We start from the raw sequence: 18,870 nt of genomic DNA, 5'->3' as shown, positions 1-18,870 counted from the left end.
GCCCTGATGTGAGGCCTCCCATCCTATTTACTGATGCATGGCTTTAGGACCATGCTGTGTAATTAACACACTGGTATAGCACGAGGAATGCACCAAGCAGGGATAGGTGGTAGATAAGACAAGGGTTTGTTTATTGGCTAAGGTTTCCGATGCACGAGGGCAACATGCTTTGCTAAAAGGTATATAACCTTTGTATAATCTGTATTCAGGGTCCCCCCCTGGCTAGCAGGGGGGCACCACGCTCGAGCGTAATAAACTTAGTGTCTTTTGGGAACTCTGCAGTTGTGGACTTTGTTTCTGCGCCTCAGCCTAGATTCGAACTGTGCGTGTCCTCCCAGGTGTAATTCGCAGCATTGGTGTGCGTGTCCTCCCAGGTGTAATTCGTAACAGGCCCCACCGCTTCCAGCCCCTCCCCTCCGCCTTGCCCCGGCCCTGCCCCTCCCCTAGACCCACCCACAGCCCTAGCTCTGCCCTTTGCCCCGCCTCCAATGTGAGTTCCAGACCCGCCCACATCCTTAGCCCCACCCCTTGCCCCCTCCCTGACCCGCCACTTAGCTCCGTCCCTTGGCTACTGCCAGCCCCTCCCCTAGCCCCACCCATACCCCTCGCCCTGGGGCCCTCACCTTCCCCCTGCTCCTCTCCCCCGCCAGCCCCACCCCCTGGGCCCAACCCCACCCCCTCACCCCAGCCCTTCCTCTGTTCCTGCCCCTGGCTCCACCCCCTCGCCCCAGCCCCACCCTTGCTCCTGCTCCCAGCCCCGCCACCTACCTGCAGGTGTGAGGGGCAGTAGGTAGGTCAGCGCTTGGCCTGGTGCCCTCCCAGCCCCCCATCGGGGTGGGGTTGGAGAGGGGTGGGGTGGGAGACAGAGCCAGGGACCTCCCACCGCCATTGTGCCAGCGGGGCTGGTGGAGCCAGGTGTCCCCCACCTGAACGAGTGAAAACGGGAACGAAGGAATGAAGAAGAGAACAGAGGGACAAATGGAAAGGGAGGACAAAGGAATGAAGAAATGAAGGAAGGAAGGAGAGAACAGAGGGGCAAATGGAAAGGCAAGATATGACCAACACAACAAAAGAGAGACCTGATGAACCAATGGAAAGAGGGAAGAAATGAATGAAAGAAAAAAGGAAGGAAGAAATGAGACAACCGATGGACGAATAGGAAGAACAAAGAATTGAACGAATCAAAGGGCAAAGGAAGAAAAAATGAATGAAACAAGAAATGAGAGAGTGAACAAAACCACGAAAGGAAGAATGAAGGAGAAAAACAACAAAGAAAAGTAAAAGGAATGAACGGAGAAGGGAAGAACAGGAGGAAGAAAAACAGGGAGAATGCAGTAAAAACGGAAGGAAGTGGGCGAGAGATTGAAAGAGTGAACCCAGGCATCCGGGCCAAACCCCAGGGCGTCAAAACCATGAAGGAGGGGAAGGAAAACATGGCAGCTGGACAGAACGACACCGGACGAGATACAGACAGAAAGCACCCCAAGGAGTGACCCCTGCTCAGCTCCCCCCATGGGGCCTTGTGGGGAGCACTGCCCGGCTGATAGGAAGCGGGGTGAACCAGAGCCCCACTCCAGCACTGAACTCCAACAGCCAGGGTGTGAACCCAGGTGTTTGGGCTGAACCCCAATTTGGGGACCTGCAGTTTAAGGGAGCTGTCCCCATGCAGCGTTATGTGCGGCTGTTCCCCAACCACCCTGCCCCAGAGACAGCTGCATCATAGAATCATAGGACTGGAAGGGACCTCGAGAGGTCATCTCGTCCAGTCCCCTGCACTCATGGCAGGACTAAGTATTATCTAAATCAGCGCTACTCAAAGTGGTGGTCTGCGGACCGGCACCGGTCCGCGAGCCGTCGGCTGCCGGTCTGCGCGCACATTGGGAAAAACACTGCCAGTCCCCCACATCAGATAGCTTGAGAAGCACTGATTTAGACCATCCCTGACAGGTGTTTGTCTAACCTGCTCTGCAAAATCTCCAGTGACAGAGATTCCACAACCTCCCTGGGCAATTTATCCCAGGGCTTGACCACCCGGACAGGTAGAAAGTTTTTCCTAATGTCCAACCTAAACCGCCCTTGCTGTAATTTAAGCCCATCGCTTCTTGTCCTGAACTTAGAGGTTAAGAAGAACGATTCTTCTCCCTCCTCCTTGTAACAAACTTTTATGGACTTGAAAACTGTCATCATGTCCCCTCTGTCTTCTCTTCTCCAGACTAAACAAACCCCAGTTTTCCAATTTCCCCTCATAGCTCCTGTTTTCTAGATTTCTCATCATTTTTGTTGCTCTTCTCTGGACTTTCTCCAATTTGTCCACATCCTTCCTGAAATGTGGCACCAGAACTGAACATAAACCTCCAGTTCAGGCCTAACCAACGCGGAGTAGAGCGGAAGAGTCACTTCTCGTGTCTTGCTTACAACACTCCTGCTAATCCAGCCCAGAAGGATGTTCGCTTTTTTTGCAACAGAGTCACACTGTTGACTCATATTTAGCTTGTGGATCCACTCTGACCCCCAGATCCCTTTCCGCGGTGCTCCTTCCTCGGCGGTCATTTCCCATTGTGTGTGTGCGACTGATTATTCCTTCTGAAGTGTTTTACTTTACATTTGTCCTTATTGAATTTCATCCTATCTACTTCCGACCATTTCTCCAGTTTGTCCAGATCATTTTGATTTTAATCCTACCCTCCAAAGCACTTGCAACCCCTCCCAGCTTGGTATCGTCCGCAGACTTTATCAGTGTGCTCTCTATGTCATTATCTAAATCACTGATGAAGATATTGAACAGAACCAGACCCAGAACCGATCCCTGCAGGACCCCACTCGTTATGCCCTTCCAGCATGACTGTGAACCATTGATAACGACTCTCGGGGAACCGTTTTCCAACCAGTTTTTCACCCTCCTTACAGGAGCTCCATCTAGGTTGCTTTTTCCTAGTTTGTTTAGCAGAAGGTCAGGGGGACAGTATCAAAAGCCTTACTAAGGTCCAGATATACCACGTCTACCGCTTCCCCCTATCCACAAGACTTGTTACCCTGTCACAGAAAACTATCAGGTTGGTTTGACACGATTTGTTCTTGACAAATCCAGGCTGACTGTTACTTATCACCTCATTATCTTCCAGGTGTCTGCAAATTGATTGCTTAACGATTTGCTCCATTATCTTTCCGGGTTCAGAAGTGAAGCTGACTGGTCTGTAATTCCCCGGGTTGTCCTTATTCCCCTTTTTATAGATGGGCACTAGCTTTGCCCTTTTCCAGTCTTCTGGAATCTCTCCCGTCTTCCTTGACTTCTCAAAGATAATCGCCAGTGGCTCCGATATCTCCTCAGTCAGCACCTTGAGGATTCTGGGACGCATTTCATTGGGCCCTGGTGGCTTGAAGACATCTAACGTGTCTAAGAAATTGTTAACTTCTTCTTTCCCTATTTTAACCTCTGACCCCCCTCATTGTCACTGGCATTCACTATGTTAGCCGTCCGATTACCACCAACCTTCTTGGTGAAAACCGAGACAAAGACGTCATTAAGCACCGCGGTCATGTTTCGGTTGTTGTTTTCCCCCCTCACTGAGTAACGGGCCTACCCTGTATCTTGGGTCCTCCCCTGCCCCTGGAGGCCAGGCTCTCTACTCCTTCTCCCGTGTCACGTAGCTTTGCTCCCGCACAGTCTCTTCACCATACTCCCGGATTGGAGTGGGATTTTCATGCGCCGTAAGGTCCTGTCGGAGCTCCGCCTAGACAAACACAGACATCAGGAACCCAGGCATCCTAGCTCCCAGCCCACCTCCCCGCCAACACAGACTCTAACCACTAGGCCCCACTCCCCTCCTAGTGTCAGGGATGGAACCCAGGTGTCCTGCCTCCCAGTCCCCTCTGCTCTAACCTCTTGATCCCACTTCCTCCCCACCCCAGAGCTGGAGAGAGAACCCAAGAGTCCTGGCTCCCAGCCCACCCCCCACAACTGTCAGAGCCCACCCCCTCTCAGAGCAGGGGAAAAACCCAGGCGTCCTGCCTCCTACCTCTCTGGCTTTTCTGTCAGTTGCTCAGCGAGCTGCAGAGAGGGAGGATGGTGAGATGCCACTAGTGCAGAGTCACCCACAGACCACCACACTCCACAACTTCCCCCAGGGGTCAGGGATCAGGGGTTCACCTCAGCCGGCCCCACTCACCTTCGTCAGCTCCGGGGAGATCTCGACCTGCTTCGCCAGCTGGTGGGGGAGGGCGGTCAGATTTGTGCCCCTCCAGCCTGGGACCCTCCCTTTGCTCCCCCAGATCCAACCCACAGATCCATCCGGCCCAGTATCCCTCTGTCCCTTTCCTGGCTAGGACCAATAAGCCCACATCTCCCCCTTTCACCCCCCACAATCTGCACTTGCTCCATCTTTGACAGCAGAGCTGGGAGGGGTTGGCACCTGGTGTCTGATCTGTGGGACCCGGGGCCCCGGCAGAGAACCCCTGCCCAGCCTCCAGCCCTGCAGCACGGCGCCGCCCAGCCCCGACTGCCAGGGGAGAGCACCCCCCCCAGTGAGCTGCAGCCCCCTGCATACATGTTCGTTTCCAGGGCACAGATCCCCCCGCCCCCCCCGATGCCATTCCTGTCTGTCGCACAGATTCATTCCCCCCATCCACACACTGACCCAAAGCACCATATGCCCCACCATGCTGACCCCGACATCACACCTCCCGTCTCAGGGGCAACCCCCACCCTCCCTCCCCCCATACAGCTTATCCCCCCTGCCCCCCTCCTCCGCAGAGGATGCCAGTTAGGGCAGTCCCAGAGCCAGGCATCCCCAGCTCATTAATCCCGTCCTGGCTCAATTCCCCACAACTTTCACAACAGGGGTTACAGCCGGGGGTGGGGGCGGGGAGCCAGGACTCCTGGGTTCTCTGCCTGGCTCTGGGAGGGGAGTGGGGCCTAGTGGTTAGAGAGAGTGGGGGCGGCGCTGGGAGTCCGTGTTTGCCTGTGCCCCTGCCAGAGGCGACGATCCAGACCCGAGTTTGCCTGGTCTCAGCCCCAGGCCTCAGGGGCCAGCAGCTCTTCACCACGGGGCCCCAGGCTGCAGAAGTCACTGGGAACAGCTGGGAGGGAGGGAGGGATTTGGGGGCACTAGGCCCTGTCCTGTACAGCTCCTTCCCCCCCCCAGCTCCTGCCCCTCCTCAACCCCCCAGCCCACAACCAAGGCCTCTGTCCCCCACCCCTGCTCCCTGCTCCCAGCCCCGCCCCCAGCAGCTCTCCAGCCCTGCCCCCTCTAGCCCCGCCCCCAGCTCCCAGCCCCGCCCCCTCAAGCCCCGCCCCCAGCCCCCAGCTCCCAGCCCGCCCCCTTCACGCCCCTCCCCAGCTCCCAGCCCCACCCCCTGCTCCCAGCCCCGCCCCCAGCCCCACCCCCCGCGCCTCTCAGCCCCGCCCCAGCCCCCAGCCCCCAGCCCCGCCCCCAGCCCCACCCCCCGCGCCTCTCAGCCCCGCCCCTTTCAGCCCCTCCCCCAGCTCCCCAGCCCCGCCCCCTCCCGGCTCCTGCGGGCGCTGAAGCTCCTCCCCCCAACAGGCCCGCCCCCGCTTCCGGCCTCGGCCTGTCGGAGGCCAAAAAACACCCCCGCCCCCTCCAGGCCTTTAAAGGCGTAGGTGACTTTACGGGCGGAGCATAGAGTTGCCGGGGAGAGCGAGGGAGAGAGCGTCGGCCAGAAGCCGGAAGTGGGGACCATAGAGAGGGGCCAGACCGGGCCGGATGGGGGAAGAGAGTCGCCCCTAGAGGGCGGAGGATGATAGAGACGCTGGAGGGCGAGGAATAGCCCCACCCCGTCACCTATGAAGCGGAAGTTATGACCATAGAGGCGCAGAGCGCAAGCCGGAAAGAGAGAGCGTCGCCAGCAGCGCGGCTGTGACTTGAGGACCATAGAAATGTAGCAAGCGCGGGAGAGAGAGCGTCGGCCGCCGGACCGGAAGTGTGACCATAGAACCTTACGGGACAGAGCGTCTCTTGTGAAACCGGAAGCGCGGTGACCATAGAGACATAGGCAGGGAGTGTCGCCTCCTTTGGTCCTCCAACAAGGGCTCCCGCGCCCCTTTCCCCATCCCAATTAGTGCAAAAAGCCATTAATTAGCCGGAGTTAACGAAGATTTAGTGACACAGCGGGGCGGGGCTCTGCCCCCACTTCAGACCCACCCAGGCCGAGTACTGGGACCCTTAATTAGCACTGATTAGCCAGCCCCAATTAGCTAATCACCCTCAGCTAATGAGCAGCCAGGACTGGGGGCCACCTAATTAACACAGGGCTAATTGAGGCGGCCACGGTGCTGCCTCCCCAGATCCTCTACCCCCCCCATCCCCCGCTGCCTCCCCGGGGTCCCCCACCCATCGCCCCCAGGCCCGGCTCCCCCCGCCCCGTTGCCTCGAGCTCCCTTCCGTGGGCCCGCCCCGCTCCCTGCCTCTTGGCCACGGCACCCCCCTGGCCACGGCACCCTGGGGCTCGCCCCCCTGCCAGGCCGGCCCCCGGGGCGTCCCTGCCAGCCCTGGCGGGGGTGCCTCAGCCCCAGAGGAGCGCCCGCGTCTCGCGCCAGGTCTCGGGCTCAGTCGGACGTGCCAGGGCCGATCAGGAGGGCGGGAGTCCCAGGGGCTGCGTCTCGGAGGCCACGTGGCCGAGTCCGGGGGGAAATCCGGATGCCGGGGGGTGGGGGGGCTGCCCCGCTAACGGGGCTGGGGTGCAGCTCAATGGGCTCTGCTGGACTCGGCCCTCAAACCTGGCCTACATCCGTGAAGGCAGCCGAGCGCGGGAGGAATTAGGCCCTTGGGCTGCCCGGCCTAGGTGCTGGGGGCACGGAGACAAGGTGGCGGGCTCAACCCTCCCCGCGAGCCGCCCCTGGCTCCTTGTCGCTTCCAGCCCCGGCCGGCGGGCACCGGAGAATCTCCGATTTCCGGTGCGAAAGAGCCAGGAGCCTGCGGGGCAGTGGCCAGCACCCGCAAATACGGGCCCAGGGCCCCCCGAAGCCCGAGAGAGCAAAGGAATTGTCGACCCCCACCCCAAATCAGACTCTGGACATGGGGCCGTGTTAGAAAATCGTCGGCGGCCTGGGTTTATTTATAAGCGTCTCAAAGCGAATATTTATTTCCATGTCTCAGTACAAAACCGGGGAGGGAGGTACGGGTGGAGTTGGGGTCAGAGCCAGTCCCCCCCACAATGTAATACAGCTGTCACACACACCCAGAAGGCTGCTGGTCCCCTCTCATGCACCCCAATAGCCACAGCTCCCCCAGCCCCCTTCTTCAACCCAGCCCTCCCTTTTCTATCTGTAACCTCCCTGCTCTTTCCCTCCATACAACCCAGCCCCCCGAAGCTGCGCTATATAGCAGCACCCCCCCAAAACTCCCCATCCTGTTTTCAGCCATGCCCTCTCCTCCCCCCATATCACCCCACACCTTCCCCCTTTGAACCTACCACCTTCCCATCCCTAGAGGGGACAGGTCCCATGCCCCATTCCCACTCCCCTGAGCCAGCCAGTGCCCCACCCTGGGGCTGATGGGAGCTGGTGCCCCCCAAAGGGGACAGGCCCCGTGCCCCATTCCCCACCCCCTCCCCAAGCCAGCCAGCACCCTGCACTGGGGCTGGAGGGGAGCTGCCCCCTAGGGGGGAAATGAAGGGGGATCCTTCATCTGCATCCCCAAAGTCAGAGACTTGTGGGGGTTGTTGGCGGCGGGCTCGGTAGGGAGCATGGAAAGGCAAATGAGAACCCCCTGAACCCCAGCTTGTACGGGCCAGGAAAGGGTTATAATTTTCTCTTTAAAAAAACAAAATAGGATTTGTATAAAATAAAAGCATTTTAAAAAAATTCCCCTCCTACCATGTTGCCCCAAAATCTGCTTGAGTCCCCCACAAGACATAGATCCCCCCCAAAAAACTCATCACCCCTATTTAGGGGACATATACCCAATGGGGCTATGGAAAGGACAGGGCTCAGCAGTGACTCCCCCGCTCATATGTTTTTCTGGTGCCACTTTTGGGGGGGCCATGGAAGCTTAGAGCCCATGAGTCACTCCTCCAAATGTCACCCCAAAATGGCAGGGAATTTGGGAGAGATAAATGTGGGTGTTCGGACGTTATTCGGCACCCCCCCAAAAGAGAGAACCCCGTTATCAGTTGATCCCCCAGGCTTGCAGGATTTGGCTTACAGCTGTTTCATTCCCCCTGTACCCCATTTTCTGAAGGAGCACCCCTTTTAATTCCCCCAGTAGAGCACATTTTGGGGTGCATTTGGGGGAGTGCCTCAGTGCCCCATTTTCTGAAGGGACACCCCATAGCTAGACACCCCAGGAGTACAAGTTTTGGGGTATACCTGTTTTATCCAGGGAACCCCTCATACATAGCTCCATGAAGCTCATGTTGGGAGTACACACTCAGAAGGGGGGGAAATGTATTGGAAGAAGCTGGAACTAGGGACACCCCCATCCCAAAATTGGGGGTAAAGCCCCCTTGGGAATGAGCTGACACCCACTGGTTTGGGGGGGCCGTGTGGGGGCTGATCAGCCCCCTCCCCCAATGGCCACACCCCAATTTTGTCCCTCTTAGGTTTCAGGGCGCATGGCTCTGTTCACAGTGCAGGCTCAAATGAACCCCGATATTAACACAGCTGTGGGGAATAGCTCCTTTTGGGGGTTCCCCATCACAAGCACCCCCACATACACAGTCTGTTAGGGAGAGGCCATGGGGCCCTCCTGACCCCTAATTAGGCTGCAGGGGGGGGTTCCCTGATGCTCCACAATCAAGGTTGGGGGGGAAGGGAAGGGTAGTTTAGGGGAGGCGTGCGCATAGGGGAGAGGGGTGTGTGGGGGGGTCATCCATTGAGAACAATGGAGAGGGGCAGAAGTGTGAGAGGAAGGGGCGGAGCCTGTAGGAAAGGGGCATGTCTTGCAGGAAATGGGTGGAGGCTATGGCTAGAGGGCGGAGACTGCATATAGGGGGTGGGGCCTATGAAAAAGGGGTGTGGTCTGGCGAGGGCAGGGCTTCCCTGGGGGGAACAAAGTGGGGGGAGCTTGGGAACAGATAAGGGGCAGGGCCTACACAACAGGGCAGAGAGGGAGGGTAAAAGGGGCAGAGTCTGAAACTCTGAGACCCAGTCCCTCCTGCTAAAAGGGGTGGAGCCTCCATGATGGGGAGGAGCTTGAGGAGGGGGTGGAGCTTTTGGAACTCAGGTGCTGCCCACTGACAGCTGGGGTAAGGCCTATACAATAGGGCGGAGCTTGAGCTGAGGGGGAGGGGCTTACGAGCCTGGGGCGCCACCCATGGAGCGAAAGCAGGGGGGCCCACATCCTGGGATGCAGCTGGAGAGAAAGGGGGGAGCTTGCAGAGCCTATAAAAGAGGGGGGCAGAGCCTGGAGACAGCCAGAGGGCGGAGCCCGATGGGAGAAGAGGGGTGGCTCCTCTGGCTCCTCCCACCCCGGAGGGGCGGGGCCAGGATCAGGAATCCTCCTCCATGCTGAAGCTGCTGCGGCGGCTGGAGCCTTTGGAGGCGCCGGGGGAGAGGGATGACAGCAGGGGGTCGGAGGCCCCCAGGGGCGACAGGGGCCCCCCGTCCTCCATGAGAATGTCCTCCAGGCCCCCGTCAGCCCCCAGGCCCAGGGGGAAGCCCAGCCCGGCCTCCCCCAGCTCTTCCGAGGAGAAGGCCAGGTCCAGGAGGCAGGCGGCAGAAGAGGCGGGATCCGGGGCGCAGGAGGGGCCCCCCAGGAACGGAGGGGGGCCAGGACCCTTTGGCTTGGCGCCCTCCCCAGTGCCCCCCAGGGGCAGCAGCCCTGCCGGCGAGGTGAGGGGCAAGCCGTGCAGCTGGGCTTGCATCTCCAGTTCCTGCAGGGGGAGAAAAGGGGTGGTTGGCAGCGTGCCCCCAGCTGAGCCCCCCACTGATCCGCCCCACTCCCCAGCCCCACGGTGCCCCCCTGGCACCGGGCTCTGACTGCCAGGGGAGAGCGCCCCCAGCCCAGCCCCCCGCCCCACGGTGTCCCCCCCTAGCGCCCGGCTCTGACTGCCAGGGGAGAGCGCCCCCAGCCCAGCCCCACAGCACCCCCTGGCTGACCTGCACCCGGAGCTGCAGGCTGCGGTTCGCTTGCTCCAGTTTGCGCTGTCTCAGCTCCATCTCCTTGGCACGCTGCTGTTCCTTCTGCAGCTTGCGGATGTAATCCACGGAGGCCTTCAGGATCGTGCCTTTGTTCCAGCGCATCTCCCTGGGGACAGGAAAGGAGCAGAGGGGGCTGGGAGCCAGGACGCCTGGGTTCTCTCCCTGGCTCTGGAAAGGGGGGGGGGTCTGGTGTTGAGAGAAGGGGGGACAGCGGCACCCCCCACCCCCGTCCCACACACACTTACGGGTCATTGGATTTGGGAATGAGGGTTCCCAGCTCCTTGATTCGGTCGTTGATGTTGAATCGTCTGCGTCTTTCAACTGCAGAGGGAGAATTTGCAGCTCAGACGCCCTGGGCCCAGCCAGCCCGGGGTGCCCTCCCACCCGCCGTCCAGCCCCCAATTCCTGCCACTCACCCCTCCACGATTAACATCCAGGCCTCCCTGAACCTCTTCACTTGCGTCATGTGGCTGGGAGTTCCCCTGGCCAACGCCAGCACGATTTCTCATTCAAGTGTGACCCCGCTCCCCGCATGGGGGCAATGAGGGGTTGGCATCGTGGGACTCCCCCCCACAAATATCCGTGCCACCCCCCAAACTGAAGCCCTTCAAGAAGGATCTATCCCCTGGGGGGGGAGGGACGACACTCACTCAGGTTGTGATTGTCTTTTTTCTGCCTCTCCTTCATCAGTGCTTTGGCTTCGTTCTCTGTAACCGGGGAAGAAGGGAGTGTGTCAGCGGGACAGACAGACGGGTGTCTGGAAAGACACAGCACTCACCTCCAGGGAAGGGGGGGCAAGCGCCCCCTGCCATGTCCCCCTCCCCCTCTGCCAATCCCCACAGCACGGCGCCTCCTAGCATCCGGTACCTGACAACTCGGTCTTGATGTTGGGCAGGTCGGCGGGGCAGGAGTTGCTGACCGGGACAGTTGAATCCGGGAGCCCCGGGCTGCTATAAATCTCCAGCAGGTTCCCGCCCACCGGCAGCTGAGCGGGAGACAAGGAGTTAAAATTCATTGTGGGACAGTGACACCTCCAGGCCTACGGGGGTGCTGTCCAGCCCGGCCGCTACCTTGCAGGATGCCTTAAAGGGGTGGCGTCTTACAGGGGCAATGGCCCATCTTGGCAGGGAGGTTCCCGCCCTCCCAGGCGCCCTTAAAGGGGTGGAGCCTCAGTTGGCCCCCACACCCCAGTCGGCCTTAAAGGAGCGGAGCCTCAGCCAGGCTTAAAGGGGCGGCACACCGGTTGCCCTTAAAGGGGCGGAGTCCACACCAGCCACCACCTCCAAGTCACCCTTAAAGGGATGTCAGTCCCCTTCCTACCTCCCCAGCTGCGGGGACCTCCTTGCAAGCCCCCCCCAGACCCTGCCCCCCATTACCGTGCTGGGCAGCTGCAGCCCCCCGTCCACAGACATGTAGTTCAACATCTCGTCATTGTAGCTGGACTCCAGGCTGATGATCTCATCGATGACATCATCAATCTGGGGAGGGGGGGCCATTAGACGGGTTTCCCGGGGTGGAGGGAAAGAGTGGGTGTCCCTGCCCCACCCCCCACAGTGTGCAGGGAGCGGGGTAGGTTGGGAGGGCGGGAGAGGGGCAGACAGGGAGGACGGCTGGGATGGGGGCAGCAGGAGCACAGAGGAGTGGGCTGGGGGGCTAGGATGGGGGGAAGGGAAGAGGCTGCAGGCATGGGGGAAGGAAAGGGGGCTAGGCTGGGGGTCATGGGGGAGCAGAGGGGCTGGATGGGGGCAGAGATTCATGGCGGGGGCACAGAGGGCGAAAGAGAAGGGGGCTGGAGGGAATGGGGGCTGGAGGGGGCACAGGGGTTGGATGGGGGCAAGGATTCAGGGCGGGGGACGGATGGGGACACGGGGAGCAGAGGGGCTGGAGGGGGGGCAGGGTTCGGGGCGGGGGCACAGCGGGGGGGGACCCCACTCACCTCCTTCTCCGAGTTGGAGCCGATGTGCAGCATGGCCATGGGGCTGTTGGGGGCGCTGCCGGGGCCCGAGGCGGCCTGCTGCCGGGGGGGCAGGCTGTGGGGCTCGGGGGCCGAGGCAGCCTGGGGGGAGCGGGCGGGGGCCCCGGGGCTGGAGCCCGCCAGGGCCTGGGCGGCCAGCTTGCTGCCCATGGCGGTGGAAAGATACTGCTTGACCTGCTGGCGCTGGGCCTCCTGGATGTGGTACCGGGTCGGGTTCTCCAGGTGGGTCTGGACCTGGCGGGGCAGAACAGGGGCAGCTAGGGGTGAGCCCCTCCCCGCGCCCCCCCAGCCAGCCAGCCCCTGAATGCCTAGAGGGGACAGGCCCCTGCCCCATTCCCCGCCCCCCTGAGCCAGCCAGTCCTGCCCTGGGGCCGGGTGGGAGCTGGCACCCCCCAGAGGGGACAGGCCCCTGCCCCATTCCCCGCCCTCCTGAGCCAGCCAGTCCCCGCCCTGGGGCCGGGTGGGAGCCGGCGCCCCCCCAGAGGGGACAGGCCCTTGCCCCATTCCCCGCCCCCCTGAGCCAGCCAGTCCCTGCCCTGGGGCCGGGTGGGAGCCGGCGCCCCCCAGAGGGGACAGGCCCTTGCCCCATTCCCCGCCCTCCTGAGCCAGCCAGTCCCCACCCTGGGGCCGGGTGGGAGCCGGCACCCCCCAGAGGGGACAGGCCCCGCCATGAATCTGTGCCCCCGCCATGAATCCCTGCCCCCATCCAGCCCCTCTGCTCCCCCATGACCCCCAGCCTAGCCCCCTTTCCTTCCCCCATGCCTGCAGCCTCTTCCCTTCCTGCCCTGGGGCCGGGTGGGAGCTGGCGCCCCCTAGAGGGGACAGGCCCCTGCCCCATTCCCCGCCCCCCTGAGCCAGCCAGTCCCGCCCTGGGGCTGGCACCCCCCATCCCCCGTGGGGCAGGGCCCCGGGCTCTCACCTTGAGCACCTCGACCGGGACCTGGGCGGCGGGGCGGGGCAGGGGGCTGCTGACGGAGATGGCCGGGGTGGGGGGCGCGGGGTTGGGGGGCAGGAACTGGGCCGCCTGCTGCTGCTCCCGCCGCTCCTGCTCCTGGGTCTGCGCCCGCATCAGCTGCTGCCGGAGCAGCACCCGCGAGGACGCCATGCTGGGGCCGGGGGGGTCCCCCGGGGCTGGGGGGGCCAGCGGCTGCAGGGGGGCGGCCGGGGGGCTGGGTGAGACAGACATGGTTAGAGACGGGGGGCGGGCACAGAATCCTCCCCCCCCGTGGAGCCCCCCCAAATCCTCCCCCCCATACAGCCCCCTCCTCTCCCCCCCCCCACACCTGTGACTCGGCAAATTCCAGAACAGGACAAACAGGATTCGGGGGGGGGGCACTTTCTCGCCTCCCCCCTCCCTGCAGTGCTCCTCACTCCCGACCCGCAGCCCCCTGCCAGCCCAGGCCGGCTCCCTCCACTCCCCCGCCCCACGGGGTGCAATGGTGCCAGCCAGCCCCCAGGGGGAGCACACGCATTTCCTTTAGGTGGGTGCCACCAAAATGGCCGTCCTTGCACGGGGCTATGGAGGGGCCAAGCTAGGGAGGCCAATTCCCACCCCCCCCACCGCCACTGTCCACAGGCAATTATCAAAGACAGCTAAAGGCTGCCATCTTGGATTCAGTCCATGGGGGCGTTGGGGCCAATTTGGGGATGGGGACTTGTATAATTGGGGGTGGGGGCTTTGCTCTCCTACCCTCCCTTCTCTGCCCCCTGACAGTCTGGGGTGGGAGGCTGTCCCAGGGAACGGGCCCCGCCCCCCACAGCCATGGGCTGACATTGGGGTCATTGCATCTCCTTGGGGTTGGCAGGATGGGGGGGGGGGCAAAGCAGGGAGAGGGTGACAGGAGAGGGGTCCAACTAAAAGCTGCCCCAAAGATCCAAGATGGCTGCCCCAAAGATGGCCGCCTTACCTCCCGGAGATGGGCTGGCTTTTGAGCTCGTAGAAGTTGTCCCCGGCCAAGGAGAAGACGTTCTCTAAGTCAATGTCGGCGACGATGCCCGACTCAGGGAGCAAGGACTCGAGGCTGGAGTGGGGGGTTGGGGGGTGGGACAGGGCGAGTGTGAATCCTCACGCATGGCCCTCGTGCAAATTTCCCACGGTGCGTCCCCACCTCGTGCCTCCCCGGAAGGCACAGGAGTTGCCCATGGGCATTGGCCATGGGCGTCATTGTCATGAGGGGCTCACAAGCGCCCCCTACTGGCTGGTCCCTGCCACCAGATGCTTCCCCACCCCCTGCCCATCCTGGTGCCAGGCCCTCGGGCAATGAGGGGTGGGGGGCAGGGGTGACCCCCCCCCAGACACACTGAAGCAGGGGGACACTTCCTGTGGTTTGAGATTGACGCAGAGAAGGAGACCCAAGGTGGTGGGGTTGTGGGGACCCTGAAACGGCTGCTGGGGGGGCTTCCCAACACATGCATAACCCCCATCTGCCACTCATGCACCACAATCCTCCAACACACCCCACCCAACCCCCACTACAACACACCACCCCAATACACAGCGCCACACACAACTCCCCCCCACAACACACAACCCCACAACCTCTGATAAAACCCCCCACGCCATCCCAACACACAGCCTCATGACCCCAGACACAGCCCTGCACAACACTCCACAACACACAACCCCCGCCACACACACACACGACACACAACCCTCCCACACCACCCCAACACACAACCCCCCCCACACACCCCTCTTGGCCCCAGAGACTCTCACCTTCCGCACTCCAACCAGCAGCCCTGACAACACCGCAGAGACGCACAACTCCCGACAAACAACAACCGCCCTTCGCCAGACCCACTACCCGTCCCGCCCGCACCGACCCACACCCCCAAGACATTTCATCAGCCCCCCCTCTCCCCCACAATACCCACAAAACACCCCCTCCCCGGTTTCTTTTCTCTTGGGATCTCACCCCTGTAACCTGCAGGCTTCACCCTGTGTGGAGCAGGCAGGGATCTGTTACGGGATCCCTTGTGCAGCCCCGGCCCAGGATCCCAGGAGATCTCTGGCCAGGGCAGCCCTTGCCAAAAAGGAGAGGGGGCTGGGATCTAGTGGGTCCTTGGGGCAAACTTTTACCAGGATCTAGTCTGTCCCGGGATCTGTTAACAGGAGCTAATTGATCCCTGAGAGAATGTCTTAGCCAGAGCTGAGATCTAGTTGATACGCCGGGGGAACCAACTCTTTTTGTGGGATCTGGGATCCAGTTGATCCCTGGGACAAATCTCTAAACAGGAACAGGGACCGAGTCTGCGCACGCCTGGGAGAAATCCAGCTTCCGGATCCACTACCCCTGGCTGCAAACGGGCCTTCCTCCCCGGCACCAACCTGCGCCAGATCTTTCAGGGGCAATCGTGGGGGGCCGTGTGTGGGTGGGGGGGTGTCAATCTCCCCCCTCCCCACTTTGGGAGCAACCGATTCACTTCCCCAGAGCGAATCAACCCGGTGTGAACACTCCTCCCCTCCCGGCTAGGACCCGGAGAGCGCCAGGCAAAAAAGGCCAGAAGAGAAATTGGCAGATTTCACTAGTGGCCAGAGATTGGGGGCGGGGGCATCCCTTTGCCCAGCTCTGATCTGTCCGTCCCCAAGGATCAGACCCCACCGGGGCGGGGGGAGGATTGTGGCTCCTGGCCTGCGGCCCAAGGGGGGCAGATACTGGGGTGATCTAGGGAGGGGGGAGCCGCCCGTGGCTTTCCCACCACTCCTCAGGCTTGTTGCTTTTAATAGTAGGCGGAAAAAAATAAACAACGTGACAGGGGCCAGCAGGGGGCAGCACTGGGAGACAAGCACCTCCCACCCCCCCAGGGACTGCCCCTGCCTTGCAGGACTCCCCCCGCCCCAGTAAACGGGGTCATTCGAGTAATTTAATGACCAGCCTGCCCCAAACCAAGACGGATGGGAGTCAGGACTCCTGGGTTCTCTCCCCGGCTCTGAGAAGGGAGTGGGGTCTAGCGGTTAGAGCAAGGGGGGCTGGGATCCAGGACTCCTGGGTTCTCTCCCCGGCTCTGGGAGGGCAGTGGGGTCTAGTGCTTAGAGCACAGGGGCTGGGAGCCAGGACTCCTGGGTTCTATCCAGGGGTGCTGGAACAATTTTTATGCGGGGGGGGGAATTGAGGGGGGATGCCTTGACCCCAGATACTTACACAGCTCTTTGGAGGGGGTCTCTGCAGACACCCTGCCCCTCCCTACCCCCATCTCAAGCCCCAAAACACCCCAGCTGGAGACAGGGTTCAAACGGTCAAGGGAGTTTAGGCCTTTCCAGGCTTTTGGGGATTAAAATACACCCCCCCCCAAATACACACAGAGTTGGAAATTGCAATGATGAGAGTTATAGTCTTGTCTCCCCCCCTTGCCCCCCCCCCAGCAGTCAGGCCAGACACCCGCTTCTGCTTTCAATATGACATGGGGCAGGGGGCTGCGGGTTGGGAGTGAGGGGCACCAGCAGAGCGGGGGGGGGTACGGGGGGGGGGGGGGGCTGGGACTCCCAGTGGCGGAAGGAAATTGAATGGCTGGGAAAGACGCGGACTCAGCAGCTGGAGGGGAAGTCACAGGGTGGGGGTCAGCTCAGCTCCAGACTGCCTTGGGTGTGGAGGGGTCTGGGGGTGGGGGGGGGCCCTCTCACCTGCGTGGCCCCAGTTCTCCTGGAAAGGTGAAGTTCCCTCCCTCCCCCTCACTGGAGCTTTGTCTGAAATCTAACCCCGCCCCCCACCCCGCAAGAGCCTTCTCCACTGCCCCCCCTCCCCCCAGCAGAGCGCCTGGGTCCCTCCCCGGCTCTCGAAGGGGAGTAGGGGCTAGTGGGTGGAGCGGGGGGGGCTGGGAGCCAGGAGTCCTGGGTTCCCTCCCCGGCTCTAGAAGGGGAGTGGGGGCTAGTGAGTAGAGCAGAGGGGCTGGGAGCCAGGACTCCTGGGTTCCCTCCCCGGCTCTAGAAGGGGAGTGGGGGCTAGTGAGTAGAGCAGAGGGGCTGGGAGCCAGGACTCCTGGGTTCCAGGCCTTCCCCCAACTCGCTTTGTGACCGCCAGTGACTAGCCCTCTTGTGGCCCCCGCCCCACTCCAGGGATCATTAACCAGACCCTGGAGCCCGGGGGTCTGGGTAGGGAGGGGCCAGAAATGGCCACAGAGCAGGGCTGGGGGAGGGGGGCTCTGCTACCCCAACCCGGTCTAGGCACCGAGCCGTGGGAGAGAACCCAGGAGTCCTGGCTCCCAGCCCCCCTGCTCTAACTGCTAGGCCCCACTCCCCTCCCCCAGCCGGGAACTCCCGATGCAGACAGCGACCCAGGCCCCCCCCGGGACAGATGCTCCCAGCACTGAGACCCCGGCACCTCCCCGGGCACCAGCCTGAGGGCTCCGGACCCCCCCCCCGCCCCAGCTCTGCGGTGCCCCTCACTCCCGACCCGCAGCCCCCCCAGAAGGGGTACATAGAGATTGAACCCATCCCCTGAATGCTGGAGAGGGGAAGCTAAGGAGATGGGGGGGGGGGTTCTGTCCCCTAGAAATTGGGGGTGGGGGGTGAGCATGGGCCGTTTGGGGCAGGAGCTGGGGGGTGAATGGCTGGCGAAAGTGGGGAGCAGATACTGGGGGGGGGCAAAGAAGAAGGATGGGGGGTGTCAAGGTGGGGGGAGGCCGAGACGGGAGGGGACACCGGGGGAAAGGGGGGTCCGTGGAGGGAGGGGGATTCCAGCAAACAGCGAGTCCCCGGGGGGGGGGGCGGGGGTCTCTGCCCCCCTCACCTCAGCACCTGGACGGCCTCGGCCGTGCGGGGTCCCTCCAGCAGGACGTAGACAGTCGGGGGAGGCCGCTGGGGGTCGGGATCCCGGGCCCCCTGCCCCGCCCCATGCGACATCCTCTCCCCACCCCCCCGCAGGGCTCCTGGTCCGGGGGGGCGAGCGGGGGTCCCGGCCGGACGGGGGGGCGCGGGGCCGAGGACGGCTGCGGGACCCCCTGAGCCCCGATCGCGGCCGATAAACACCCGGCCGGGGCGTTATTGCCTCATCCCTGGGCTGGGGGGGGATCGCCAAGGGAAATGACGTCACGCAGGGAAACACCCCCCCAGCCCGGCCGGGGGGGTGCAAGGGGGGCATTTGACACACGAACAGCTGGTGCTTCTCACTCCCGACCCGCAGCCCCTGCCCCCCACAGCCCTGAGCCCCCCACAGCTCTGCCGGTGCCCCTCACTCCGGACCCACAGCCCCCTGCCCCCCCCAGCTCTGGGCCCCCCCCACAGCTCTGCCGGTGCCCCTCACTCCGGACCCACAGCCCCCTGCCCCCCCCAGCCCTGAGCCCCCCCACAGCTCTGCCGGTGCCCCTCACTCCGGACCCGCAGCCCCCTGCCCCCCCCAGCTCTGGGCCCCCCCCACAGCTCTGCCGGTGCCCCTCACTCCGGACCCACAGCCCCCTGCCCCCCCCAGCTCTGGGCCCCCCCACAGCTCTGCCGGTGCCCCTCACTCCGGACCCACAGCCCCCTGCCCCCCCCAGCTCTGGGCCCCCCCCCCACAGCTCTGCCGGTGCCCCTCACTCCGGACCCACAGCCCCCTGCCCCCCCAGCTCTGGGGCCCCCCCCACAGCTCTGCCGGTGCCCCTCACTCCTGACCCGCAGCCCCCTGCCAGCCCAGCCCTGGCCTCCCCCCACAGCTCTGCCGGTGCCCCTCACTCCGGACCCGCAGGGGCCCCCTAGATCCGTATGGGGTACAGTTGTAGCTGCAGTTCTAGGCTTGGCCAGCAGGGGTTGCTCTTACCAGACCTGGACTTGCCTAGGCCCCGCTGGGTTCTGCCTGGGGTTACATGGGGGGACAGGCACAAAGCC

The 18,870-nt window shown here is 62.7% G+C and overlaps 1 protein-coding gene across 1 annotated transcript; it reads right to left on the bottom strand.

The window, feature by feature from the left end:
- Nucleotides 1-7,997: 7,997 nt before the first annotated feature.
- Nucleotides 7,998-18,089, bottom strand: TFE3 (transcription factor binding to IGHM enhancer 3). The gene is made up of 10 exons (XM_073321399.2): nt 17,798-18,089; nt 13,979-14,092; nt 12,991-13,240; nt 12,033-12,305; nt 11,473-11,574; nt 10,964-11,081; nt 10,747-10,803; nt 10,342-10,417; nt 10,055-10,202; nt 7,998-9,828 (listed from the first exon to the last, which is right to left on the bottom strand). The coding sequence occupies exons 1-10, from the start codon at nt 17,908-17,910 to the stop codon at nt 9,445-9,447; spliced, it is 1,635 nt and encodes a 544-aa protein (XP_073177500.1). The 5' UTR covers nt 17,911-18,089; the 3' UTR covers nt 7,998-9,444.
- Between the last annotated feature and the right edge of the window lie 781 nt (nt 18,090-18,870).

The sequence above is a fragment of the Lepidochelys kempii genome, chromosome 23 (assembly GCF_965140285.1).
Source record: "Lepidochelys kempii isolate rLepKem1 chromosome 23, rLepKem1.hap1, whole genome shotgun sequence".
Lineage (NCBI taxonomy): Eukaryota > Metazoa > Chordata > Testudines > Cheloniidae > Lepidochelys > Lepidochelys kempii.
This window is presented reverse-complemented; position numbering and strand designations above follow the sequence as displayed.